Source organism: Pseudorca crassidens, chromosome 2 (assembly GCF_039906515.1).
Source record: "Pseudorca crassidens isolate mPseCra1 chromosome 2, mPseCra1.hap1, whole genome shotgun sequence".
Taxonomy (NCBI): Eukaryota; Metazoa; Chordata; class Mammalia; order Artiodactyla; family Delphinidae; genus Pseudorca; species Pseudorca crassidens.
The window spans coordinates 14,989,596-15,012,124 of record NC_090297.1 but is presented as its reverse complement, the minus strand read 5'-3'; the positions used below and the strand labels follow the sequence as shown (position 1 = coordinate 15,012,124).

The 22,529-nt window shown below is 48.9% G+C and overlaps 1 protein-coding gene across 13 annotated transcripts in view; it reads left to right on the top strand.

The window, feature by feature from the left end:
- Positions 1 to 22,529, top strand: part of TMCO4 (transmembrane and coiled-coil domains 4) — a 95,995-nt gene that overhangs the window by 60,905 nt on the left and 12,561 nt on the right. For 11 of the 13 annotated variants that reach the window (XM_067722462.1, XM_067722441.1, XM_067722397.1 and 8 more), the window contains one exon: positions 19,409 to 19,526. In XM_067722462.1, the coding sequence (XP_067578563.1) occupies positions 19,409 to 19,526 (118 nt within the window). Of the gene's footprint in view, positions 1 to 123; positions 1,394 to 16,299; positions 16,649 to 19,408; positions 19,527 to 22,529 lie in introns of those variants that run through there. The other 2 variants (XM_067722492.1, XM_067722481.1) reach the window with 2 other exon arrangements.

The window sequence follows — 22,529 nt, the reverse complement described above, 5'->3', positions numbered from 1 at the left end:
TCATTCTTCTTCGTGCAGCCACGTCCCTGCACCCTCCCTCACCCTTACTCAGCTGTCTGTCTCCACACCCACTCACAGCTCTGGGTCAGGCATTGTCTGTCGTACTCACCTCTGTATCACCAGCTCCTGGCCTAGGCTTGACACATACAAGGAACCCAGTACATGTCAGTAGTTGATGCATTAATGAGGGATGTGAAACCCATGAAGTTTGCCGTGAGCGCTGCCTGCAGAGAAGGGTGCTGAGGCCTTTGGGTGATGAAGGGCTCAAGCTGCCTCATCACAGTGGACCCCACCAACTCCGAGACCCCGGCCAGCTGATCGGCGTGTCGCCCAAGCCTCCTGGTGACCCAGGCCCACTCCACTCTCCAACTTCCCGGCAGGCATAATCAGCCAGCATGTTCACGGCCCGTGTAGGACTCCTGCCCACCCAGAACCAAGACAAAACGTGCGCCTGCCAAACGTGATACTTTTGGGCAAGAAATGAACATCGCCAGAATTCCCAGAGATGAACAGTCCGCTTCCGACAATGGTCCATCTGCCAGCCGACAGGATGCATTTGCTTTGGGAGCGACTGATCCTCTGACCAAGAGTATTTTTGGACCCAGCAGGTGGCAAGAGTGGTGGGCAGTGCCTGATGCCAAGAACAGCCACAATCCAAGTGCTCACCAAGAGACTCTGGGCCCCAGATCAGTGGATTGTTCATCTTTCTAGGTATTTACTTTCAAAGTTCTCAGAAATTGAGTAGTTGGAAAGAGAGCTCCATTCAGACTGACTCGTGGTAGCTGAGCCAGGAAATGACCACATGAACCGAGAAGTCAGTTCTGCTTCAGCTATTTAGGCATCGATTCTCCCCCTCATCCCCAAAAGATGTGAAGGGAATTAATAGGTGACATTGCATGTTGTCTCTGGCTGGTGGCCCTGTCCATGCAGTTGGCAAGACATCACGAGACAAGCCAGCTCGCCTGTGCGTGTTCTCACTCATCCAGTGAAAGCCTGCGGGGCCCGCTGCACTCTGGGCACCGGAGCTCATTCATGACATCGGTCCCGGTTCCCCCGTCCCTGCTCCATCTATAAGCTGGCTCCATTCGATTGCTTCTCCTTGTGTCTTCAGGATGCAAGGGACTGTGACCTGAGTCCAGATCCAGCCCCTGCCAGCTGCTGTCTAGGTGCCCTTAGGCAAATCGCTTCACCTCTGAGCTGCAGGTTGATGCGTCACGTGGGACCCCCTGAGGCCTTTGGGGCTTGCTCTGCACTTAATAACTACTGTTTATTGAACATACTACGTACCAGGCACTCTGCTAAGTGCTTTGCGTATTTTCCCTCCTTTAATGTACAGACAACCCTAAGATGCAGGTATGGGTATTCCTTTTGCTAATGAAGAGGTTGAGTGCAGGGACTGTGTCCGTTTCCTTCGCCCCTGCGTCCCCAGCACCTGGTGTGGGTCTGGCACAGAGAAGAGGTATAATAATGTACATATGGAGGGCCTGGGACTCAGCTTGAGCCAGTCTGATGGCACAGCTGGCCTTGCGGTATGGTAGATGTGACCACACAGTGCTTGGCGTGTGGTCAACCCCCAGTAAATTAGAGTCCCTCTCTCCCGCTCTCCATCAGTCTATCCAGATGGATTTTCCAAGGCTGTGGCTCTCACTGCCTCTGAGCTCAGTAAAAGACAGTAACATCTTCAGCCTGGCAGCTCCTGGGAGGGAATGGAGCAAAATGTGGGATTCATTTGCTGCTTTTTTTTTTTTGGCTGCTCCGAGGGGTTTGCGGGATACTAGGTCCCCGACCAGGGATCAAACCCGGGCCCCTGGCAGTGAGAGTGCCAAGTTCTAACCGCTGGACTGCCAGGGAACTCCCTCATTTGCTGCTTTAATCTAAACTAACGGGGTCTTTCTGACAGGCCTGTAGCTGCAGACCATGCCAACCCCCTTTGAAAGGCATCTGCATCCTCTTGGTGATGCAGATATCCTTGACCTTAGCCGTCACACCTGCTGAAATGCATTTGCTCGCACATGGAACCTGGGTCGTCTCAGCTGTGTAAAGGCAAGGATTCAGGAGCTTGCTCCGGCCTCTCGGGGGCCCGGCCTCGCTGCTCCACCATAAACCCTCAGGGCTCAGCCACCGGTTGACCCACGTCACCCTCCTCCCGACGGCAGGTTGGCCGTCGACCCTCGTGCCTACTAGATAAATCCACTCAGCTTCCAGGGGCCCCAGGTCTGAGCTGGAAGAGCCTCCAGAAATGGCTTTGTTTAACATCTTCATCTTACAGGCAAGGAGAAGGAGACCGGGAAAACACGTGGTCTAAAGGCAGTGATGACCGGTGTTTGTGTTGGGAGTTTGATGTTGTTATGATAGAGGAACCCAGAAATGCCCAGATCCTAGCCCTGGAAAAGATCCTGTCTCCCCACAGGATTCCCAAGAGTGATGAGCACGTAGACTCTAGCTAAATGTGGCCAGGGTACCTACCACTGACCACCACCTAGGCTGGCACCAGAAACCCCTGGGGAAGAGCTTGGCTGAAGCTGTGCTGGGTCACACCGCAGGCTCAGCCCCCAAAAGCTCCACACCTGATCCAGGGACCTACCTCATCCTGGCCGGCGGCAGCATGGAGGAAGGGAGTCAAAGGAGAGAGGGGGACAAAGTGGGCACCATCCCCACCAAACGGGATGGAGACGGGGCCACAGAGAGAATATGTGGGCCTGGTCCTCCTCGAGGGACTCAGCTTGGAGAGGCAGCAGAGCTGTAGTCTGACTTCCCGATGTACAGTGACCTGCCCACAAGTATATCAGTGTCCTTGCACTTGACCAGTCAGACCAGCACCCCCTCTTCCCTTGGGGGCAGTAGTGGGAAGAAGGTGGGCAAAAATGTGCTGGTATAAAAGGAGGAGAGGCTGTGAATTTCACTGCTCCTGCAGCTGAGACCAGACAGAGCCCAGGTCCTTCACTCCAAGGCCAGAGCCTGTGCCCTCCGTCCAGCCATCTCAGGACCATCAGCACGCTCTGGACCTGTTGTGCAGAAGCTCCCCTGGGCTGCTTTATTCCAAGACCTGTCTCCCTAGCCTGCCTTTCCTACCACCTGTCTAGCCATCTATAGACACACTTCTTACTCCTAACTCAAATGTATACGGGGCGTGAGGAGTGGGTTAACCCCTCATTAGGAAAGTCATAGAAAAGTCTGCTAATAATTACCCAGAAAGCCACAATTCCCCACGCCACGGGGGTCAAAAAGGCCTGGTTCAAATCTCAGTTCCACCATTTATGAGCTCTATGACCCTGTGCAAATTATATAAGTTCGTCAAGCCTCCCTCATAGTAAAAATAGATCTAATGACACCCACCCATCAAGATACTTAGGGGCTTCCCTGGTGGCGCAGTGGTTGAGAATCTGCCTGCTAATGCAGGGGACACGGGTTCGAGCCCTGGGCTGGGAGGATCCCACATGCCGCGGAGCAACTAGGCCCATAAGCCACAACTTCTGAGCCTGCGCGTCTGGAGCCTATGCTCCGCAATAAGAGAGGCCGCGATAGTGAGAGGCCCGCGCACCGCGATGAAGAGTGGTACTGTGAGGACAGACAAAATAGCACGTGTAAGGCACCTAACACAGGGCCTGGCTCACAGTAAATGCTTGGTAATTGGCTAAGGTCGTTGCACAGCAGGTGGTTTGCAGTCTTGAAAGCATTAGAACACTGTAAAGGGCACTTAGCACTCAGTGTAATCACAGTTCGATGATCCAGAGACACTTCAAGAACATCACCTTGGGGTCAGTCAGTATGATGGGCCTTGGTTCATTCTTTTATCCCATGGACATCAGAAATTATGGAGTCTTAGACTCAGGGTTCCAACGGACATTTGGAATCATCTGATTCAGACCCCTACACATACAGGACCCCCTTAACATCATCCATCAGAGGTCTCTACTAGTGTCTGCTTACTTGCTTCCAGGGACGGGAAGCTTAGACTCTGCCCAGGGTAGTTAGGACCTTAAGAACAGATCGATTTAACCTGAGAGTCAGTGGCTTGTGGGCCGTGCACCATCAGGCCCTGCTCAGAGAGTCTGTTAAGGTGGCTCATGTTCATCTATTTCCAGGGAGGCCTCTGGCACCGCAACAGGGCCCCGAGTTCTTCAGTGCCTGCGTGGCCAGCATGTCCTCAGATCTGCTGTTGGCTTTTCAGAAACATGTTTTTATCCATTTTGAACTCAGAGCTGATCAGAGTCCCATTAAGTTCACAAAGACAGTGTTGAGAACTGAATGCTGATTCATTTCAGTCCACCATAATTGTCACTTTCAAGCAGATGGAGCAGATGTCTGTGTTCACTGTCCGAGCTCCTGGGGAAACAGATTATCTGCCAAAGCTTCTCTCCACAGGGAGAGGAAGGGAATTCTTTTTCCTGGCCATGGTGAGCCCTGATGACCCATAAACATGTCCCTTGCGTGAGTCCCAATTGATAGTAACTGAAGAATCCAGACCCTCTGCAGTGAAGGAGCACCCCTCTGGGGCTTTGAGGATTCCAGGAGGGGAAGAAATCATAAGTCTCCTTAATTTACATATTACTGAAGCATCTCAGTTCACAGCATTCTGTAATGGAAACTGTTGGGGTTTGTTTCCTTGTATCTAAGATATCCGTGACCATCGAGCCTGCTTAGCCAATATCACCAAAACGGTTGTCTTTTAGAAAATTGCCAGGCCTGTTTTGCAGGACAGAAGATTAGAACGTTCCTGCCTGTGGGTGGTGTGTTCCCTGTACTTTGTGTTTTAATGACAGGGTCTGAGTTTGGGGGCCTCCATCCCTGCCACCCCAGCACAGATGTCCCTGTGTGAAATCTGACCTTTCAGGTCTCTATTATGTTCCTCTTTATTCTTTGCGTCTTCCATCTTTGGTTCACTCATTTACTCAGACATCCATTTATTTATTTATGCAAAGCCCATCTCCTGGATTTGCAGAACTTCTCAGGAAATACGGATAAATATAAAACATCAGGACCAAAAAAACACAGATGTGAACAGGAGGCATGAGCCAGTTGGGAAGCCCAAATACAGCAGAGTGGACCCTGCAGCCAGGCCTGGCCTTGAATCCCAGCTCCGCCACTTACTAGCTGAGCACATGTACCCAGTCACTGTGCCTCAGTCTCCTTGCCTGTGAAATGGGTCTAGTAATAGCTTCTTCAGAGCTTGATGGAAAAGATTAAGTGGGATAATATATGTAATGCACTTAGCAGAATGCTGGCAAGTAGTAGGCATTCAGTAGCCACTATCTTTGTCCCTGTTACTGTCATTACATATCCTCTTGTTATTACCCAGTTGCTATTACTGAGCTGTGCCTTCAGCTACTCATTTCCTAGCAATCAAAGCAAAAGCAGAAAGCACTGACTGCCTGTTTCTCACTTCTGTGAGGGGACATGGAGATGCGAGCTCCAGGGGTAACAAGACCTTCCATTTCAACCTGACTCACTCTGTCTGAGTGTTGCACCCTCTCCTTTCAGGAGCTAAGTGCCCAGGTTCAGACTTCATTAGCCGTTAGACTTCAAACAGCTCTGCCTTTGGCTAGCTAGAAAGGTTACAAACCCGGAACCATGAGGATGACGCCATGGCTGGGAATGACCTTTCCGAGGTGCTGCCTAATTGTCAGGAGGGTGGTAGCAGGGGCGTCTGCAGACACTCAGACAGGAGATAACGATGTCTTCAGCTTTGAGCACCTGGGTACTTGGAAGAATGTAAATAGGCAACAGGTCCCCCAAGTTGGAGTCTTATTTGGGGGAGTTTACATTTTGTAATTTAGCAATTGCTGGAGATTGAGGCTTCAGGGGACTGTTGCCGAACCTGGCTCACAGCTTAGAGCGCAAGGTTTTTATTCTTCCTGCCACATTTCTCTGCAGAAGTTTGATGGAGAACAGCTGCTCATCTTCAGAATGAGAAGCCATCGTTCCAAGATGGGGAGGGGGGAAGGGAGCGGATGTTTATTGAGCACCTACTGTGTGCCAGATAGGAACAGAATCCACCTTGATCTTTCCAGTCACCTTGAGAGGTGTGAGCATTACTACACCTGGATGCAGGTGTTACATTTTCCATTTTTACGAATGAGGAATCAGATGCCCAGGGAGGTTTTGTGACTTGTCCAAAGGCACACAGCCAGTAATGAGCAAATCTGGGATTCTAACCCAGATGCGTCTGACTCTAAACCGCTTCCTATTGACCCTTCTTTTCTGCTGCCTCTTATGGTAAGCTTGCTACCCTCAAATTGCCTGTAATCTAGGTAAGAGAATGCAATCCAGCCTTAAAAAAAGGTAGATTAACAGTACCACATGCTTCACTGCAAGGGCCTAGACATTGAGCAGTTCAGAAGAGGGAGCCTTCTCCTTCCAGGTGGCAGGGAAGGCTTCAAGGAGGAGGTGGCAGGCCTTGAGGAACAGGTAAGCCTTGAGAAGCTGTGAGGGAGACAGGAGGCCTTAGAGCCAGAGACTGGCAACAGCAAAGATCCAGAGAGAGGAAGTGAACGATATGGGGAGGGCAGGTGACCTGAGCCAAGATGGCTGCTGGGAAGTTGGGAGAAGTAAGCTGGGAGAGATGAACAGGGTCCAGGATTCCAGGGCTCGACTGTTGAGCGGACGCAGGCTCTGACTTGAGTCTTTCATGTCAGCACTTTCTCTTAATGTATTTATCTATCAATCAGCAGACATCTTCTGAGGGCCTGCCAAGTGCCAGGACTTGTGCAGGGCACAGAGGGGTCAGAGATCAGCCAGACCCCATCCCCGCCTGCGGAGAATTCGGGTGGGGAGGGACTCCCTTCAGAGCGTGCTCCCCACTCCATCCCCAGCCATCCTGCCTGCAGCTGCGCAGATCCGCCCATCTGCTGGTCCCGGAGGCCACTCTTCTCTCTCATTCTGCTTCCTGAGGCCAGGATCTCCAGCCCCCGGTTCGGCCCAGCCTTAGATGCCCCTTAAGAGGATTTGTTGAACTGCAGCAAATGAAGCCAGTTGATTGAGTGCCCTTCCTGCCAGGCCCTTCCCATGAAGTGTCTCTTTGATGGTCACAGCCAACCTGGGTAGGCCCTAGGCCTGCCTGACTCCCCCAGCAGGGCTCTCTCCACTGCCCCGTGGGGACCGTGGACCTGTCCCTTTCATTGTACAGCTGAGTGTTTACCCAGCTTGTCCATGCTGCACAGCTAGTAAAAGGCAGGGCCAGGGAAAAAAAGGCAGAGTCAGATCTAGAGCGGGCTTCTCTCAGGGACCCCGGGGAGCAGCGGGCGCTCTAGGCTGTGGTCAGCTCACCCCTTGGCAGGTGGCCTTCCAGCAAGGTCCTGGAGGAGTGCCAGGCCCAGGAGGCGCCTGGAGCATTTGTGGTTGCCACAGCACCACCTTGTGGTCACTCTTGGGGCGTGCACTTCACAAGCCCGGCATGGAGTGGGTTTCCAGCAAGAGCTCGCTGGGGAGTGTCTACCGGCTGCCTTCCACTGAGGGCTTGTGAAGAACTGAGCAGCTGCTCCTGCTTTCTGAGAATTTCCATGTCACCCAGCTACATTCTCCTTGTTTGCATTTATTAGGCATCAAAGATACAAAGTGGTGGGTAGGGGAGCTCCCTGGCGGTCCAGTGGTTAGGATTCGGCACTTTCACTGCCAGGGACCTGGGTACGGTCCCTGGTACGGGAACTAAGATCCCACACGCTGCACGTCATGGCCAAAAAAAAGAAAAACAAGATACAAAAAGGAGGAGGAACTAATATTTACCAAGTACCTGCTGTCACAGGTGGTTCCAGACATCATCCCATGGCCCCTTCCCAACAGCCCTGCAAGTTAGCAATTCTTGGGCCAGTTTCCAGATGAGGAAATGGAGAGGCGTGGTCTGGCCCAGCCCAGGCAGTGCAGGGCCCATCACACCCCTGCTCACACGTTATCAGAGCAGAAGTTCTGCCCGCCTAAGTATGGCTGGACCTTCCTGGCAGCCGCTGCCCAAAGTGTGCTGTTATTTCAATGAACTTTTTTATCCCCAGATGAAAATCAGGAGGAAATGATCTGAAAAAGAATTTCTTATAAGAAAAGAAAGAAAAATCAGATCCCATTAGTGATGTCATCTTTTTTTTTAAATGACCCAAACTATACAAGATCATGGTCCTGTGGCACTTTTTTTTTTTTAAGATGGAAGGGAACTCAGATGGGGTTGTTTTTGAGAATTCCACAGCATCCCAGACATCACTGGGGGGGCCCCTGCCATGTGGCAGACCTATGTGGAGAAAGTCATTGGCAGAGAAGAGGAAGAGCAATGGGTATCTCCCATTACCCGTCCGGGGACCTGGGCTCAGGCTAAGGAGGTCCGTGGACACACACTCATGCTCACGGGGACATTCAGAGATGCAGGCTGCTGCCAGGTCTGAGCCGCTTAGCGATCCAGGGCTCCACGGGTTGGCAGAGCTATTCATGCAAGGAGATGGCGGAGTTCGTGAGAAAGACATTACTACCAGCGACCTTATCAGTGATCTCTGCCCTGACTGTTCCTTACCAGCAGTCACTGTGCCATCTGTTTCAGGAACGGAATAAAGGGTTGTAAAGCTTGGGAGGGGGTAAGAGGAAGCAACCATGGGGAAATCTTATTTCGTACCTGGATCCAGTCACATTAAGTAAATGACCCAGTTGAAACATGACCACCTTTTAAAATAACTGCTGTCAGAAAGCAAACCTGACAGTGTAACCCAGAGAACATCGAAAGTTCAGTGGACTCAGACTTGCTAAACTATAGCCAATGCTGTGGACACCAGGTTGTAACCGCTAGCAGAGTGACAATAACCACTGTGGGTTCACAACCAGGTTCCCAACCACAGGCATTATCATACAGGATCATGATTTGTGTTGTTTCTATTTAGCATGGGTGTTCCAATTTAATATTTTTATATCAATTCATAATCTTTACCTAAACGTATTTATTTTGTAAGGAATCATTACCTCAGCTGGAAACCGAGTAGTATCATACATGAAAAGAATCATTAAAAAATTAAAACATTAAGAATAAAACAATCATATTAAGATCTAGCATGATGTCACCTGCCAAAGGCCCTGAGCCTGAGACCTATCCTTTTTCTTTTAAAGAGGAGATGGTTAACATACAGTGGAGAAATATTATAGCTATATTAGCAATTTCTGGAGTGGCAATAGTGTGAACTAATCAGCCTGAAAATTCTCTCACTACAAATACTCCAGAAATGCTAGATGAACTATAGCAAATACCTCTTTAAATGCTTAGCTGGGCTCCCAAAAAGTAAAGGAAATCACCAGAGGTGAGGAACAAGGAGGGAGCAGAAAACCAGATTAATAAGCATGTTGCCCTGACTAGGGGGAAAAAATATGTCTTCTTGGGGAATTCAGAGACACAGGGCCATGCCTCACTCGGGTTTAGGGTTCACATTTATACCACCTGCGTGATCCAGGAGTTCCCCAAGTCAAAAAATTGACACCAGACTAGTCTGGGGAAAACTAGGTCCTCAATCCAAACTACACAGATTCCCATGTAAGAGCAGCTTTAAAGATGAGCTCGTATTCCAGACTTAAAAAACACATAGGGGGGGAAAAAGAACCCACGTGGGAAAGTCACAAACAAACATCAGGATTAGATGCTCAGTCTAATAGAACAGCTTGAAAGAGCTCCCCCTCAAAAAATAAGCAGGTTTACAATTATTAAAGATATAAATTAAAACATTGAAAAATAAGTGGAAAGAGTAAGGCATTGAAAAAAGAACAGGGAGATTTTAAAATAAATCAAATGGAACTTTTAGAAATGAAAATACAGTCATTGAAATTAAAACCTTGGTGGATGGGGACTTCCCTGGTGGCTCAGAGGGTAAGAATCCGCCTGCCAATGCAGGGAACACGGGTTCGTGCCCCGGTCCGGGAAGATCCCACATGCCGCGGAGCGACTAGACCCGTGAGCCGTGGCCGCTGAGCCTGCGCGTCCGGAGCCTGTGCTCCACAACGGGAGAGGCCACAACAGTGAGAGGCCCGTGTACCGCAAGAAAAAAAAAAAAAAGAAAAAAAAACCTTCGTGGATGAATTAAACAACAGATTAGACAAATCTAAAGAGAGAAATAATGAACTGGAAGATTGATTTGAAGAAATTACAATGCATCCCAGAGAGATAAAGAGAAGATAGGAAAGGGAAGTTAAGTTCAACATTTGCCTAATACCAACTCCAAAAACAAGAGAGTAGGAGAGAGATACCGTTTATTGGCTGAGAGTTTTCCAGACTTGATTCCTGAGGTTCAAGGAACATGAGTCTTGAGAAGGATAAATATTTTACACCTATGCACATCATAGTGAAGTTGCAGAACTCCAAAGATAAATTATTTAAATGATTACTTTAAAAATGATTTTGTTAAAATGATTCTTACAAAGAAAGTTCAACTAGACTGATGAGACTTCTGAAAACAATAGAAGCCAGAAAAGAAAGAAAAAGAACTGTCCATCTAAAATTCTATATCCAGCTAAACTATCATTCAAAATGGAAGCCAAAAGGTATTTTCAAAGACTGAGCAAGTTTACCTTTAAGAGACCCTTGCTGCAATACCTACTCAAAGATCTACTTCAAAAAACAATGAATATTACTGTGATAACACAGAGAGAATAGCCCTGTTCCCAGAATCCAGGGCCATGCTGGTAAACACTAGCTGCCTTTATCATAATTGACTAAGAGCCTCCAGACCCTGTTCTGCAGCTGTGACCTCTGGCCCTCTGAATCTGGTGTCTGTGCTTGATCTTGAACTTGATCGAGATCAGTACTTGAACACCCCACCTTGATCTTGCCTAAAGGATTCTTTGGCCTACTTTTCCAGTTCTCTAGGTGGATCCTGCCTTCACTCAGGGTCCCCAAACCACATCCCTGAAAACAGCCACTTGGAAACAGCCCGGCTGGGCCACCCCAGCACCCTGGCATCATTCTCACCCAGTGTTCTTCCCACTCCTTCCCCTTCTCACTAAGTGAGAATTCAAAGAAACATTCATCTAGTACTGGTATCATCGGGGATTTTTAACCCTTTGCTTATTGCACGTGACCTATCAGTACTTTGCTGTGTTTTAGATATATTGTGTATTATCTGTGGTAGACTGATTGCAAAAACTGGCCCTACTTCTCCACCCCTCCCTGTACCCACATCCTTTTCAATATGACCCTGAAGCTCTTCCCATCAAGAAGTGGAGTCAGTTTCTTCACCCCTTGAATCTGGGCTGGCCTTGTGACTTGCATTCACTAAAAAAGGTAGAGGAAATGACATCATGTCAGTTTCAAGCCTAGGCCTCAGAAGGCCTTGCACATGGATTCCACCCTCCTAGAACCTTGCCATTGTCTTAAGAACGAGTCAAGACTAGCCCACTGGAGGATGGAGATTACATGGGGTAAAGCCAAGTTATCTTAGCCAGCCCCCAGCCTACCTACCAGCTGGTTGTAGACACATGAGTGAGCCCAGTGGGATCAAGCATGCCTGGATAATCTCAGCAGAACTGCCTAGCCCACTGGTAGGATCATGAGAAATAACAAATGGTTACTTTAAGCCACTGAGTTTGGGGATGACTTGTTACACAACAATAGCTAGCTGATAGAACATATATGACGTTTTATTTATGTATATGCGTATATATAATGAAATTGCTTGTTTTATACTGGCTCACAGCCTACAGTTTACCAGCAGCTGTACTTCCAAGTTATGTCGTCTTAGTCAGTTTGACCTTTCTGATGGGGAATTGAGTTTGGGTGTTAGGGTGTAGGTGGATTGCCATAACTCTCCATCAGAAAACAGAAAGTGTGTCATCTTTCATGTGGACCCCCTTTTCCTTTTTCTTTGCGTTATCTTTTCGCCCACTTGGTTTGGCAGATGTTCCTGAGATTACCAAAGCAGAAGGTCATGTGCCTTTGGTGTGGTGTCCACATCAGGATATGAATCTTCTAGCAAAGTCTAGCCTGCTAGTGCATCTCTTGGCTCAGCCAAATTGGAACTGTTCATCTTGGCAGGGTGTGTTGTTCTGTTTTTAATATACAATTTTAGAAGATGTCACAGTTATCAAAAGACATATGTTTTAAGTCAAGATTATGTTTCATAGCAAAGAGAAGTAGGACAGGAGAGTAGGAAAGAAAATGTAGGAATAACTGAATTCCACTCTGCCACTTACTCTGTGACCTTGGGCAAGTTACTTAGTGTCTCTGAGGCAAGCTTTTCCCATCATAAAATGGGAATAGTACTGCTTAACTCTTAGGATCATTATGAGAAGTAGATGAAATAATATATGTATAAAGCACTTAGCCTATCCCGAGGTAAGCAGTGATGATGGTGATGATGAAGATAAAGAAAAGAAGGAGGGGGGGTTAAGAAATAGAATACCAGAACTTTGTTTTAAAAAAAAAACAACTTTGCAGCAAGATCTCTCTCTCCAATTTCATTCCCAGCCCCTAAGAAGTTGACTAACATTACTGTCCATGATGTTTGAAGGACAAAGCCAAGGCAAAAGAGTTTGTCACTAAGCTCAGATACATTTAAACATCCTGACCCTTGAATTCCTAAACTCCCACTTAGCTGAAAACTATTTCTGGGCTGTCACTTAGATACCAGCTGAAATGCAGAATAGACTGTCATTCAGTCAACGGGCTCTTTTCATCTCCATGACAGCAGACATCGCCTTTGATGGGATTTCTTTCCCTTCCATGGAATTGCATCTATCAGTTGCTTTGTCCTCAGGCAGACCCGGCTTTAGCCCACCGCTCCCCACACAGCTCCAGGAGAGGTCAGACATATGCAGATTAATTTTGTGGGTCCCGGGATGCTAGTAACAGCCTTACCACTTTGCCAGATGAAAGGGATGGAAATCAAAAGGGAGAGATGAAGGCTTACTCCTTCCATAAAGAATTCATCCCAAATCCTTATAATATATCCAAACGGGCTCCCTTAAACGATTCTTTCCAGTGTGAACCTCATTCCACTGGGGGCGTCGAGGGGTGGGGGACAGTCAAAGCCTCCCTTCATCTCCCTTTATGCCTGGCTCCTGCCCTCTCCCTCTCCCTTTGGCCACGTCTGTGTGTTTATCATGCGGGCGTATGTGTATCTTTGGAATGGATTTCGTTTTGTGTTAGATGCAGTTCATATCATTTACTTCAAGGTCTGTTTTCTGGACTCGCAGTTGGGAGATCATTTCCTCCCTCGTTTCCCACCTTATCACTCACTGCACACATGACCCCCCGCCAGGAGGGAGAAAATCCTTCCTTTTTGCTTCTCAAACTTTGGTCTTTGCAGCCCAGGAGAATCTCATTATTGACAGTGTGATAGGCCTGTGGGAGTTTGTGATGTTGCTTTTCTGGCCGTTTGATGAGATTTCTGTGTAACTCCTAGAGGAGGGTGTTTGGAGAGACCTGGAAAGCGCTGCCTGGGCCTGCGTCACTTTCAGAAAGCCCACTGTGTGGAGAGGACAGAATGACAGAGGGGAAGCTGGGACTGGTTGTTCCCAGTGACAGTTGGTCCTCCCTCATTGTACAAAAGGATTCTCCGTGGGACGCTTTGAAAGAGCTGGCCCTACTTGGTACATTTTAAGAATGTTCAGTTTAACAAAAGCTCAGTTTATATATGATTTTCAAGGCCAAGGCTCTAGTGTAAAGGGACTCTTGCCGTTGTGAAGAACGGCCTATTCTCAACTCTTGGGTTTTCTTTTGAAAAGCTAAGACAGTCTCCAGACTGCCAGGAGCGCCAGGTGGTAAAAGTGTCATATCAGGAATTGGCGTGAACTGCTGAAGGAGTGATAAGAGCAGCTGACAAGATAGAAACTGATTTATCTAAATTCTGAGTGATAAAAGCAAGTGAGGATGGTTGCACAACCATGTGACTATACTTAATGCTACTGAACCGTACACTGAAAAATGGTTCAGATGGAAAATCTTATGTTAGGTGTATTTCACCACAACTTTTTTTTTTTTTTTTAATTTTGGGAATTCCCTGGCGGTCCAGTGGTTAGGACTCCGAGCTTTCACTGCCGAGGGTGTGGGTTCAATCCCTGGTCAGGGAACTAAGATCCCTCAAGCCGTGTGGCTCGGCCCAAAAAAAAAAAAATTAAAGTAAATGAGGAAGTGTTTAACCATTGTTTACAGCTCCTCAGCTGCTTCTCTCTAGAGGCTGTGCTCTGAAGGAGACCGATGCTACTGTCCACTGCTACCAGATGCCTGGCATCACCACTCCCCACAACAAACTCCTAAAATAGTGCCTGCAGTTAGCAGCTGGCTAGAAACAGGCACGGTGACTATAACGGCTGAGCCATCTCCAAAGACAGTGCCTCATGCCCAGCATTTCTACCTAGTTGCCAAATTGATCATCTGCACGGGAATAACAGGGGACACCACGGACCAAGCCGTGTGCCAGACACCGCCCTGAACATACAACCTCACGCCAGCCCTGGGAAATCAGTATTATTATATTCTCTCCATTTTAAAGATGAGGAAGCTGAGGCTCCAAGTTATTAAATAACTGACTTCAGTTCACGTACAACCGAGGTTTGAACACAGATTTCTCTTGTGCCAAAGGTCAAGCCGCTTCCCCTGGACTGGTGATTCCCAGCCTTTTTGAACCTAAGCCCTTTCTAAAGGCAAACACTTCACAGCCCTGCCTATGGCAGTCATCCCACTTTCAGCATCTCCTGGTGGAAAAAGTATGTAATGACCACAAACTACCGGAATCCAGGAATTCTGTGAGTTGCAACAGCATCTGATACAGTCTTAGAATCATGACACCTGCTGTGTGAGACGGGAGACATTTAATTGGACGACAGCAGTTCACAATTGTGTAGTTTCTTAGGCCCTCGAAGTTGCTGGGTCTTTGTCCCCAAAGATGGGGCACCCTGAGCTGTACCATGAATCATCTGAAGAGTCTGGAGACCCTGAGCCTTCTTATTATGTAGGCCAAGCCTAAGGGACTTTTGTTAATACAGGTGATGTCGGTGCTTCTTGGGAGAGTCACCACGAGCCTCTGGGTCACATTGTCGGAAGCCAGCAGAGAAGACTGAGGCAGAGTCAGCTTTGGAAGGACCGGTCATTATTCTTGCCCACTGCAGACTGCAGTCAGTCACAGTAGCCTCTGTTCCCCTGGAGCAGAGCTCTGGAAACCAGCAATTGAAGAGCTGAGAACCCTGGTTAAATACTCTTCCATTTACTTTCAGCCAAGTCAGCTCTCTTCGTTTGCTTTTATCCAGTCTACAGAGATCCTCAACTAGAGCCTCTCGGAAGAAGTTATACCGGGAGGAAAATTTTTAAAATTAAAAAAATAAACTTTTTGCATGTATTCTCAACATGAAGGGTTGCTGAGTCCCACAGCTTGCTTTCATTCATCCCACAAACACTTACTGAGCAGAGCATCTGTGCCAGTTGCTGTTCTAGGCACTGGGGATTCCCTGGCTCAACCCTTGAGGAGCTCACGTGTAGTAGGAGACAGATCATAGGAGAGACTGTGAAAGTAAAATAGGCAGTAAGTCAGATGGTCTCAAGTGCTGTGGAGAAAAATACATCAGAGAAGGGAGATGGGGCACCTGGTAGGGGTGGGAGGTTGCATCTTCCTCCCTTTGGAGGGTGGCAGTTCAACAAAGAGGTGAAGGATCAGGTTGGGGGGTGAGGCTTGTGGATGTTGGAAGGAAGCGTATCAGGAGGAGAGATCAGCAAGGGAAAGGCCTGGCATGTTCTGGAACAGCAAGGCCGGTGTGGCTGGAAGAGAGTGAGCAAGGGGAAAGTGTGGGGAAGGTCACGCAGGGCTTCGAGGGCTGTTGAAATGACTTTAACTCTGACTCCACAAGAGATGGATCCCGCAGGACAGTTTTGAGCACAGGAGTGAAATGATCTGACTTTCCTGCAGTGTCATTTACATATGACACAATCCCCCCATTTGAAGGGTACAATTCAATGATTATTAGCGAATGTGCAGAGTTGTACAAACCGTCACCACGACCCAGCTGTAGAACATCTCCAGCACCCCCAAAAGGTACCTCATGCCTATGACTCAAATTTTAAAGGGATCTCTTTGGGTCCTGTGTTAAGAATAAAAAAAAGAGGGACTTCCCTGGCAGTCCAGTGGTTAGGACTCAGTGCTTTCACTGCCGTGGTCCCAGGTTCAATCCCTGGTCAGGAACTAAGATCCCACAAGCCACGGGGTGTGGCCAAAAAAAAAAAAAAGGAATGAAACTAAGAGGTAAGAGCAAAGACAGTGTGGGAAGGTAATGTTTCTCACCATACGTGAGTGAAAAAAAGGACTGAAAGTGGAGGGATAAAGACAGGACTAATAAAGCTTTTCTTCTGAATTGCCCCAGGGATGGAGCCTCGTTAATGCCAAAGGCATAAGAATGAAAGGCCTCCAACTTCAACAGTAAAAGTACTATATTAATAACATACACAAGACTGTTTAAAACATGAGCAATCCAAGCCCAAAAGCTGAACCTGAACTTGAGTCCTGAACTTGAAGGTGACTGATACACCTTGGATCCCTGACTATTTATAAAACTATGGAACTATATCTTAACACCTTAAAAATTCACAAGAAGAAAAGTTGGTGGTAGCAACATAGGAATAAATCCCAACATGTTTCAGCAAACATTCGTGGTCCCTGCAGGAAAAAGACAGTGAGGTCATCTTATGTTCGTTATTACTAAAATGTTAAATGCCAGTTTCTTGCGTTGGTCTTGAAAAGCGGGGGTATTCTGCGCTGAACTCATGTCATGATGTGACGGATCATCTGTGCCCATGCAAGGGGACTGCTTGACACTAAAAGTGGTACCTGAGTGAGGATTCTCTGTATTTTACCTGGAAGGCTGAAATCTTCTGGTATTATAAGGTTTTGGACCAAACAGTGAATTTTGACTTCTTTTTCTCCAGCATCTACTTCAGCAGCCAGTTTTCCTAACTCACGTTTCCCCTCCTGGACCGTCTCATTCCGGGAACAGTACAGGATTCTCCCTTGGGTGGGTCTAAAATGACTCTCACCAACTTTCTCTAAGCTAACACCTGTGCATTACCAAGAGCCTGCCACGTGGCTTGTCTCTAGGTATGCAACTTCCTAGAGAGCAAATCATCTTTTAAAACATAAGACAGGCACATCTGACCGTGGCAGCAGTCTGAGGATAAAGGGGAAGAGGTCTAGAAAGGCAGTTTGAAGCCAGGCTTCAGAGATAGGTAAATGTGTTTTCAGCTCGCCACCCACCCTGACTTGGTCTGACTGTGCTCTGGACTGTTTTGTGAGACTCAGCTACTAGTCTCAGCTCAGCAAAAGACACCTACCTTTGTTTGCTTTTCATAACACCTGTCGGATGGCTAGTCACAGGATCCTGACAGTTGCTCAGGGTAACCTGATAGGGAATGCTGCAGTTCCCCTGCCGGCCACAAGGAGGTCCCAGCCCTCCAGGCCTCGGCACCCAGGGCTGCGAAGCTGTCCCAGCTCCTCAGATGGAGAGATTCTGGGGGACAGGGCAGGTGCCCTGAGTGGCTGGCGTCGAGAGAGAGCTGCTAAGCTCAGTCGTTGACCCTGGGCCCACAGCCGTTTGGCACCGTGGGAGCAATGATAGCCCACCTGCGATCGCTGTGCTTTGAGTTGTTACCCGTAAACAGCAGAGAGAATGGCCCCAGGCCCCGACAGCTCCCCGTGCTGGGTTCTGGGCCCGGCTGTATTCTCACTACCTGTGTGACCGTGGGCATGCCCCACCCCCTCTGAGACTCCGTGTTTCCTCATCTGCCGAGAGAAGGGGTCAGAATCAGAGCTACAGCCTTGCCAACAGCATAAGCACCTGAACTAGCCTTACATCAAACAGTATCTGAGTCATCCTTGCAATTCAACACGAACTACCAGCTTCCTGACGTTTTCCATCCTGCTGCCAGATTATCCCATCCCTGGAAGCAGAGGAGTGAAATCAGAATTCTGTGCCCTGGAATCTTATAACTCAGGGCCAGAGAGGAGCACAGGGGTTCTCAAACTCCTGTTAGCCTGGAACCGTTTACTCAGACAAACTCTGACACAACAGCCCAAGTGGAAAACAGACGCACTCTGGTTAGAAACCGGAGCCCAGAGAGAGGAAGCCACCTGTCCTGTGTCCCTCGGCAAGAGAGAGTGGTGGGACTGGCTGAGCTGTCCCTCCGGGGCCCACTCCCCAGGAATGACACGGATTATGCTACTCCCCAAACTTGGGGGGGCTCAGAACCTGCGGAGAGGCAGGGGCACAGGACAGGGGACGGGGCGGGGAGACACTGACTTCCACTGTGTGTTCACTATGCTGGGGTTTTCCCCACCATGATTTCATCCCCATAAAGACCACCAAGGCAGTACCATAGCCATCTGTAGGCTCAGAGAAGTTAAGTGACTTGTCTCAGAAGTCACTGAGCCGGGATTTGAACCCAGGGCTTTGCAAGTGCAAAGCACATATCCTGGCTGTCCCAGGGGATGGCAATATATTTACTCATTCATTCATTCACACCTTTACTGAGCTCCAGTTATAGACTAGGCACTGTCCTATACAGCTGTGACCAAGGCAGCCGGAGCCCCGCCCTCCCTGAACCCAGATATTAGAGGAGGAGACAGACGTAAACAAGTGAGGTGTGACAAGAAGAAAAATAGAGCCGGGTCAAGGGGTGACTGGGGGTGGAGGTGCACGTGCACCCCCAGGGGTCTAGAGCAGTGCTTTTCAAAGTGCGGTCTGCACTCCCATGTGTGAGCTGTTGGTTTCCAGTCTGCAAGATGATCAAAGAAACGCTGCTTTGCTGATCTCTACTTACAAGACAGACAGCCCACGGGCCAGCCCTCATCCACGAGCTGCGCTCAGAGGAGCCCTGGCCTAAAATACTCTGAACCACTAGGTCAGTGCAGCTGCTGCGTGTACTTCGTGTCCCAGGATCCTGAGTCCCCCTCTCCTCTCCACTCCCACCTTCCCGCCAGGCTGTACTGACCCCAGAGGAAGGCTGTGGTGTCTCCTGCCCGGCAAGTGCAATGCGCTAGGGGCCATCAGTCCCTTCTAAAGGGAGACACCCCATCTGAGTCCACGGCCAGTTGCGAGCTTCATGGAGGGTGGAAATAGACCTGGGTCCCGATTTGGGCCGTGCCACTTACTGGCCATGTGATCTTGAAAATGTCTTTGGTTTTCCTTAACTGTGAAATGGGGATGATGATGCATTGCAGGAATAGATCGGGCGCTGGAGGGCCTGGAACTCAGTAAATGGAAGCCACCGTACTGTGTGGGCGTGTGTGTGTCTGTGTGCACGACTGTGTTTGCGCAGGTGCCTGAGCATGTGTGTGCATGTCTGCGTGAGTGTGGGTGTGCATATGCACGTGTGTGCGCGTGTACGTGACATCCATTTCCTCCACCACCATTGGAGAGTCGCTCTCAGGACCCGCTGTGGCCAGGGGTGCTGACAGTCATTTCCGGGGTCTCTCTCCAGATTGCCAAGGGATCATCGAGGACGTTGTCCTGCTGGGCGCGCCCGTGGAGGGAGAAGCCAAGCACTGGGAGCCTTTCCGGAAGGTGGTATCTGGAAGGATCGTCAACGGCTACTGCAGGTCTGTCCAAACCCTGTGCCTGTGAGGAGGTGACAGTGCTTACTGAGCACCTAGTGTGTCCAGGCCCTGTGCCCAGGACACAGATGTTGGAGGCCAGGCCCTTGTCCTGGAGGATCCCAGGGACCGGTAGGACACCAGCCCTACTAGAAGCAAGGCCCGGGCCAGGTGTTCTGACCTGGGCAGCATCTATCCCCATAGGATAATGGGCAGCAGGGACAGATCCTAAGAAAGGTTTCCCTGTGTCGGGCCTGAGCCCAGTTTACAGGATGACACGAGAGGCCAGGCTGGTCACCGTGATCTGGGGGAAGAGGGTGAGTGGGATGAGACTGAAAAACAAAGATTGGGCCGTAAATGGGGGGTCTCTGAACGCCGACTGGGGAGCTCGCATGTGGGTTATGCGGCAGCGCAGGAAGGGAGTGGGGAACGTCCAGGCTGAGCTTTCAGAGCAGTGTCTTGGGGCAGGGCTGACAGCCATGGGGGAGCCAGCACCCACACCACACGACAGACCCTCCTGCAAGAGAGGGGGGCTGTGAAGACTGACAGCTGTGGGGCTGGAAAGGAGGCATCCCTGGGCTTGGCTGTGAGGAGGACTTGAGAGGTTTCAGCCAAAGCCGTGCCCTGGACTCTGGGGAAGAAGAGAAGATGAAGGCCCCCGCTGAGACCTCAGGAGATTGGCCTGAGAGGATGCCCGGGCCCTTCAGCCTCCAGATGAGGCAAAGGAGGGAGGTGACAGCATAAACACGAGAACAGGGATTTGGAATCGCACAGACCTGGGTCTTAACATCGGCCTCAGTTTCTCCATCAGTGAAGGGGGGATAATAGTAGTGACTCCCCCCAGGGTTACGATGATAGTCCAGCGATTTACAGAGTTGCCCATGGTGGGTGCCTGCTCCGTGAGTGACAGATGGTGTTACCGTTCATCAGCAGCAGCATCGAAGCGCCAACCTCGCGCCAGGCACTAGCTGGAACCTCGACAGGGACAAGCCCCCACCTGGCCCTGTGCAACCTCGCACGCAGCAGCGCAAATAGGCAGGAAACAGGCAGCTCCGGGCTTGTCTGCGACACCCAAATCCAGAAGCTCTGAAACCAAAGGCTTTTCCCCAAGTGTGGTGCACACTCATTTAGTGACAGGAGGTGAGACTTGGGGAAACGGCTGACTCACGGGGCTATGAACATGAAGTGTCCAGCAGGGCATCTGGAGATGCAGCGCTGGAACTGAGAGAGATGCAAACTGGAGCGAGGGCCAGTGGGAGGTCAGCTTCGGCTGAAGCCAGAAGGACAGGTGAGATCATTTGAAAGGCAAAGCCTAGAGAAAGAGGAGAGTGCTGGGTTCCTGATTCTAAGGAATATATAGGTCAGGGTGGAAGGAGGGAGAGGCTCCAGCCTGAGGTTAAGGGCAACTCAGAATCATCCCACATACATGCCCAAGACGTCCTGCTGGACGTGGGGCTACAAAGATGAACAAGAGGAGTTCACGTCTAGCAGAAAAGACACATATGGAAACAGACAGTTATTCCAAAAAAACCATGAAAAATGCAATAATGCAGTGATGGGGGAGTGGATATGACAAGTATTAGACTCTTACCACCTGCCACATCCTGTCTCTGTTGTCATTTGCTCCGTTAATCGTGCCCTAAACCCTAAGGGGTTTGTATTATTAAGCCCATCTTACAAGTGAGGAAACTGAGGCCCAGAGCAGTTAAGTCACAAGGCCAGTTAACTTTAATTTTGATCTAAGCCCAGCCATCCCAAGTAGAACCTGCAAGTGAATTGAAGAGATTTGGAAAGTCTTTATCATTTTGATAATTTAGCCCATGTCTAGTTCAGAGCTAAAGATAAAGATCGTCTTTAGCCTTGGATAGAGGGCGTTAACCGGGACACGGGAGTTCAGCCAATCAGTATGGCTTTATCACTCATATTCTAAGCTGAGTTCTTAGAATCAGGATATGGTAGAAAGAACAAAGAAACAAAGACAAAGAGCTCATGCAAATCAATAAGAAAAAAAAAATCTAATAAGAAAAATGGCCAGAGGGACTTCCCTGGGGGTCAAGCGGTTAGGACTCCCGAGCTCCCAATGCAGGGGGCCCAGGTTCAATCCCTGGTCGGGGAGCTAGATCCCACATGCATGCTGCAACTAAGAAGTCTGCATGCCACAACTCAAGATTCCACATGCTGCAACGAAGACCTGGCACAGCCAAAAATAAATAAATAAACAAAAATTAGAAAATGGCCAGGGACTTCCCTGGCGGTCCAGTGGTTAAGATTCCATGTTCCCAGTGCAGGGAGCACCGGTTCGAACCCTGGTCAGGGAACTAAGATCCCACGTGCTTCATGGTGCAGCCTAAAAAATAAAAAGAAAAAAAATGGCCAGAGGATATCTACACATAAACATGGAATAAATACAGTCAATAAACTTTTGAAAATTTACTCAACCTCATTATTAGTGAAATAAATGCAAACTAAAATCAGTAAAATACTATTTATCATCTGTTGGATTATCGAACATCTGACACATGAATAACATTCAGTGTTGGTGAAGATGTGGAGAGATGGGCGCTGTCATACCCTGTCGGTGGCAGCTGAATTCAGTGGAGGATAGTTGGCAAAATCTATCCAAATTGTTAATGTGCCAATCTTCTGATCCCGCAGATTCTGACTTCTGGGATCCTGCTGTACTAGATACATGCACAGAGATGGATGCACAAAGGGGATCCTTGCAGCTTCATTTATAATTAAAAATTTAAAACAACCTGAATGACCGCAAAGAGGGGAACAGTTAAGGGGGAAAAAGCAAGTGCGACAATACGTACTGTGATCCCATTTACGAAGGAAAACGTTTCTGCGTGTGCATATATGTATCTGTATGTCTGAAAATGGACAGGCAGGTCCAGAGGGACCATGAGAAACTAATAACAGTGGTCACCCCTGAAGAGTGGACAGGGATTGGAGGTAGGGCTTAAAAGAGACTTTTTTTTAATTGGTATGTAGTTGATTTACAACATT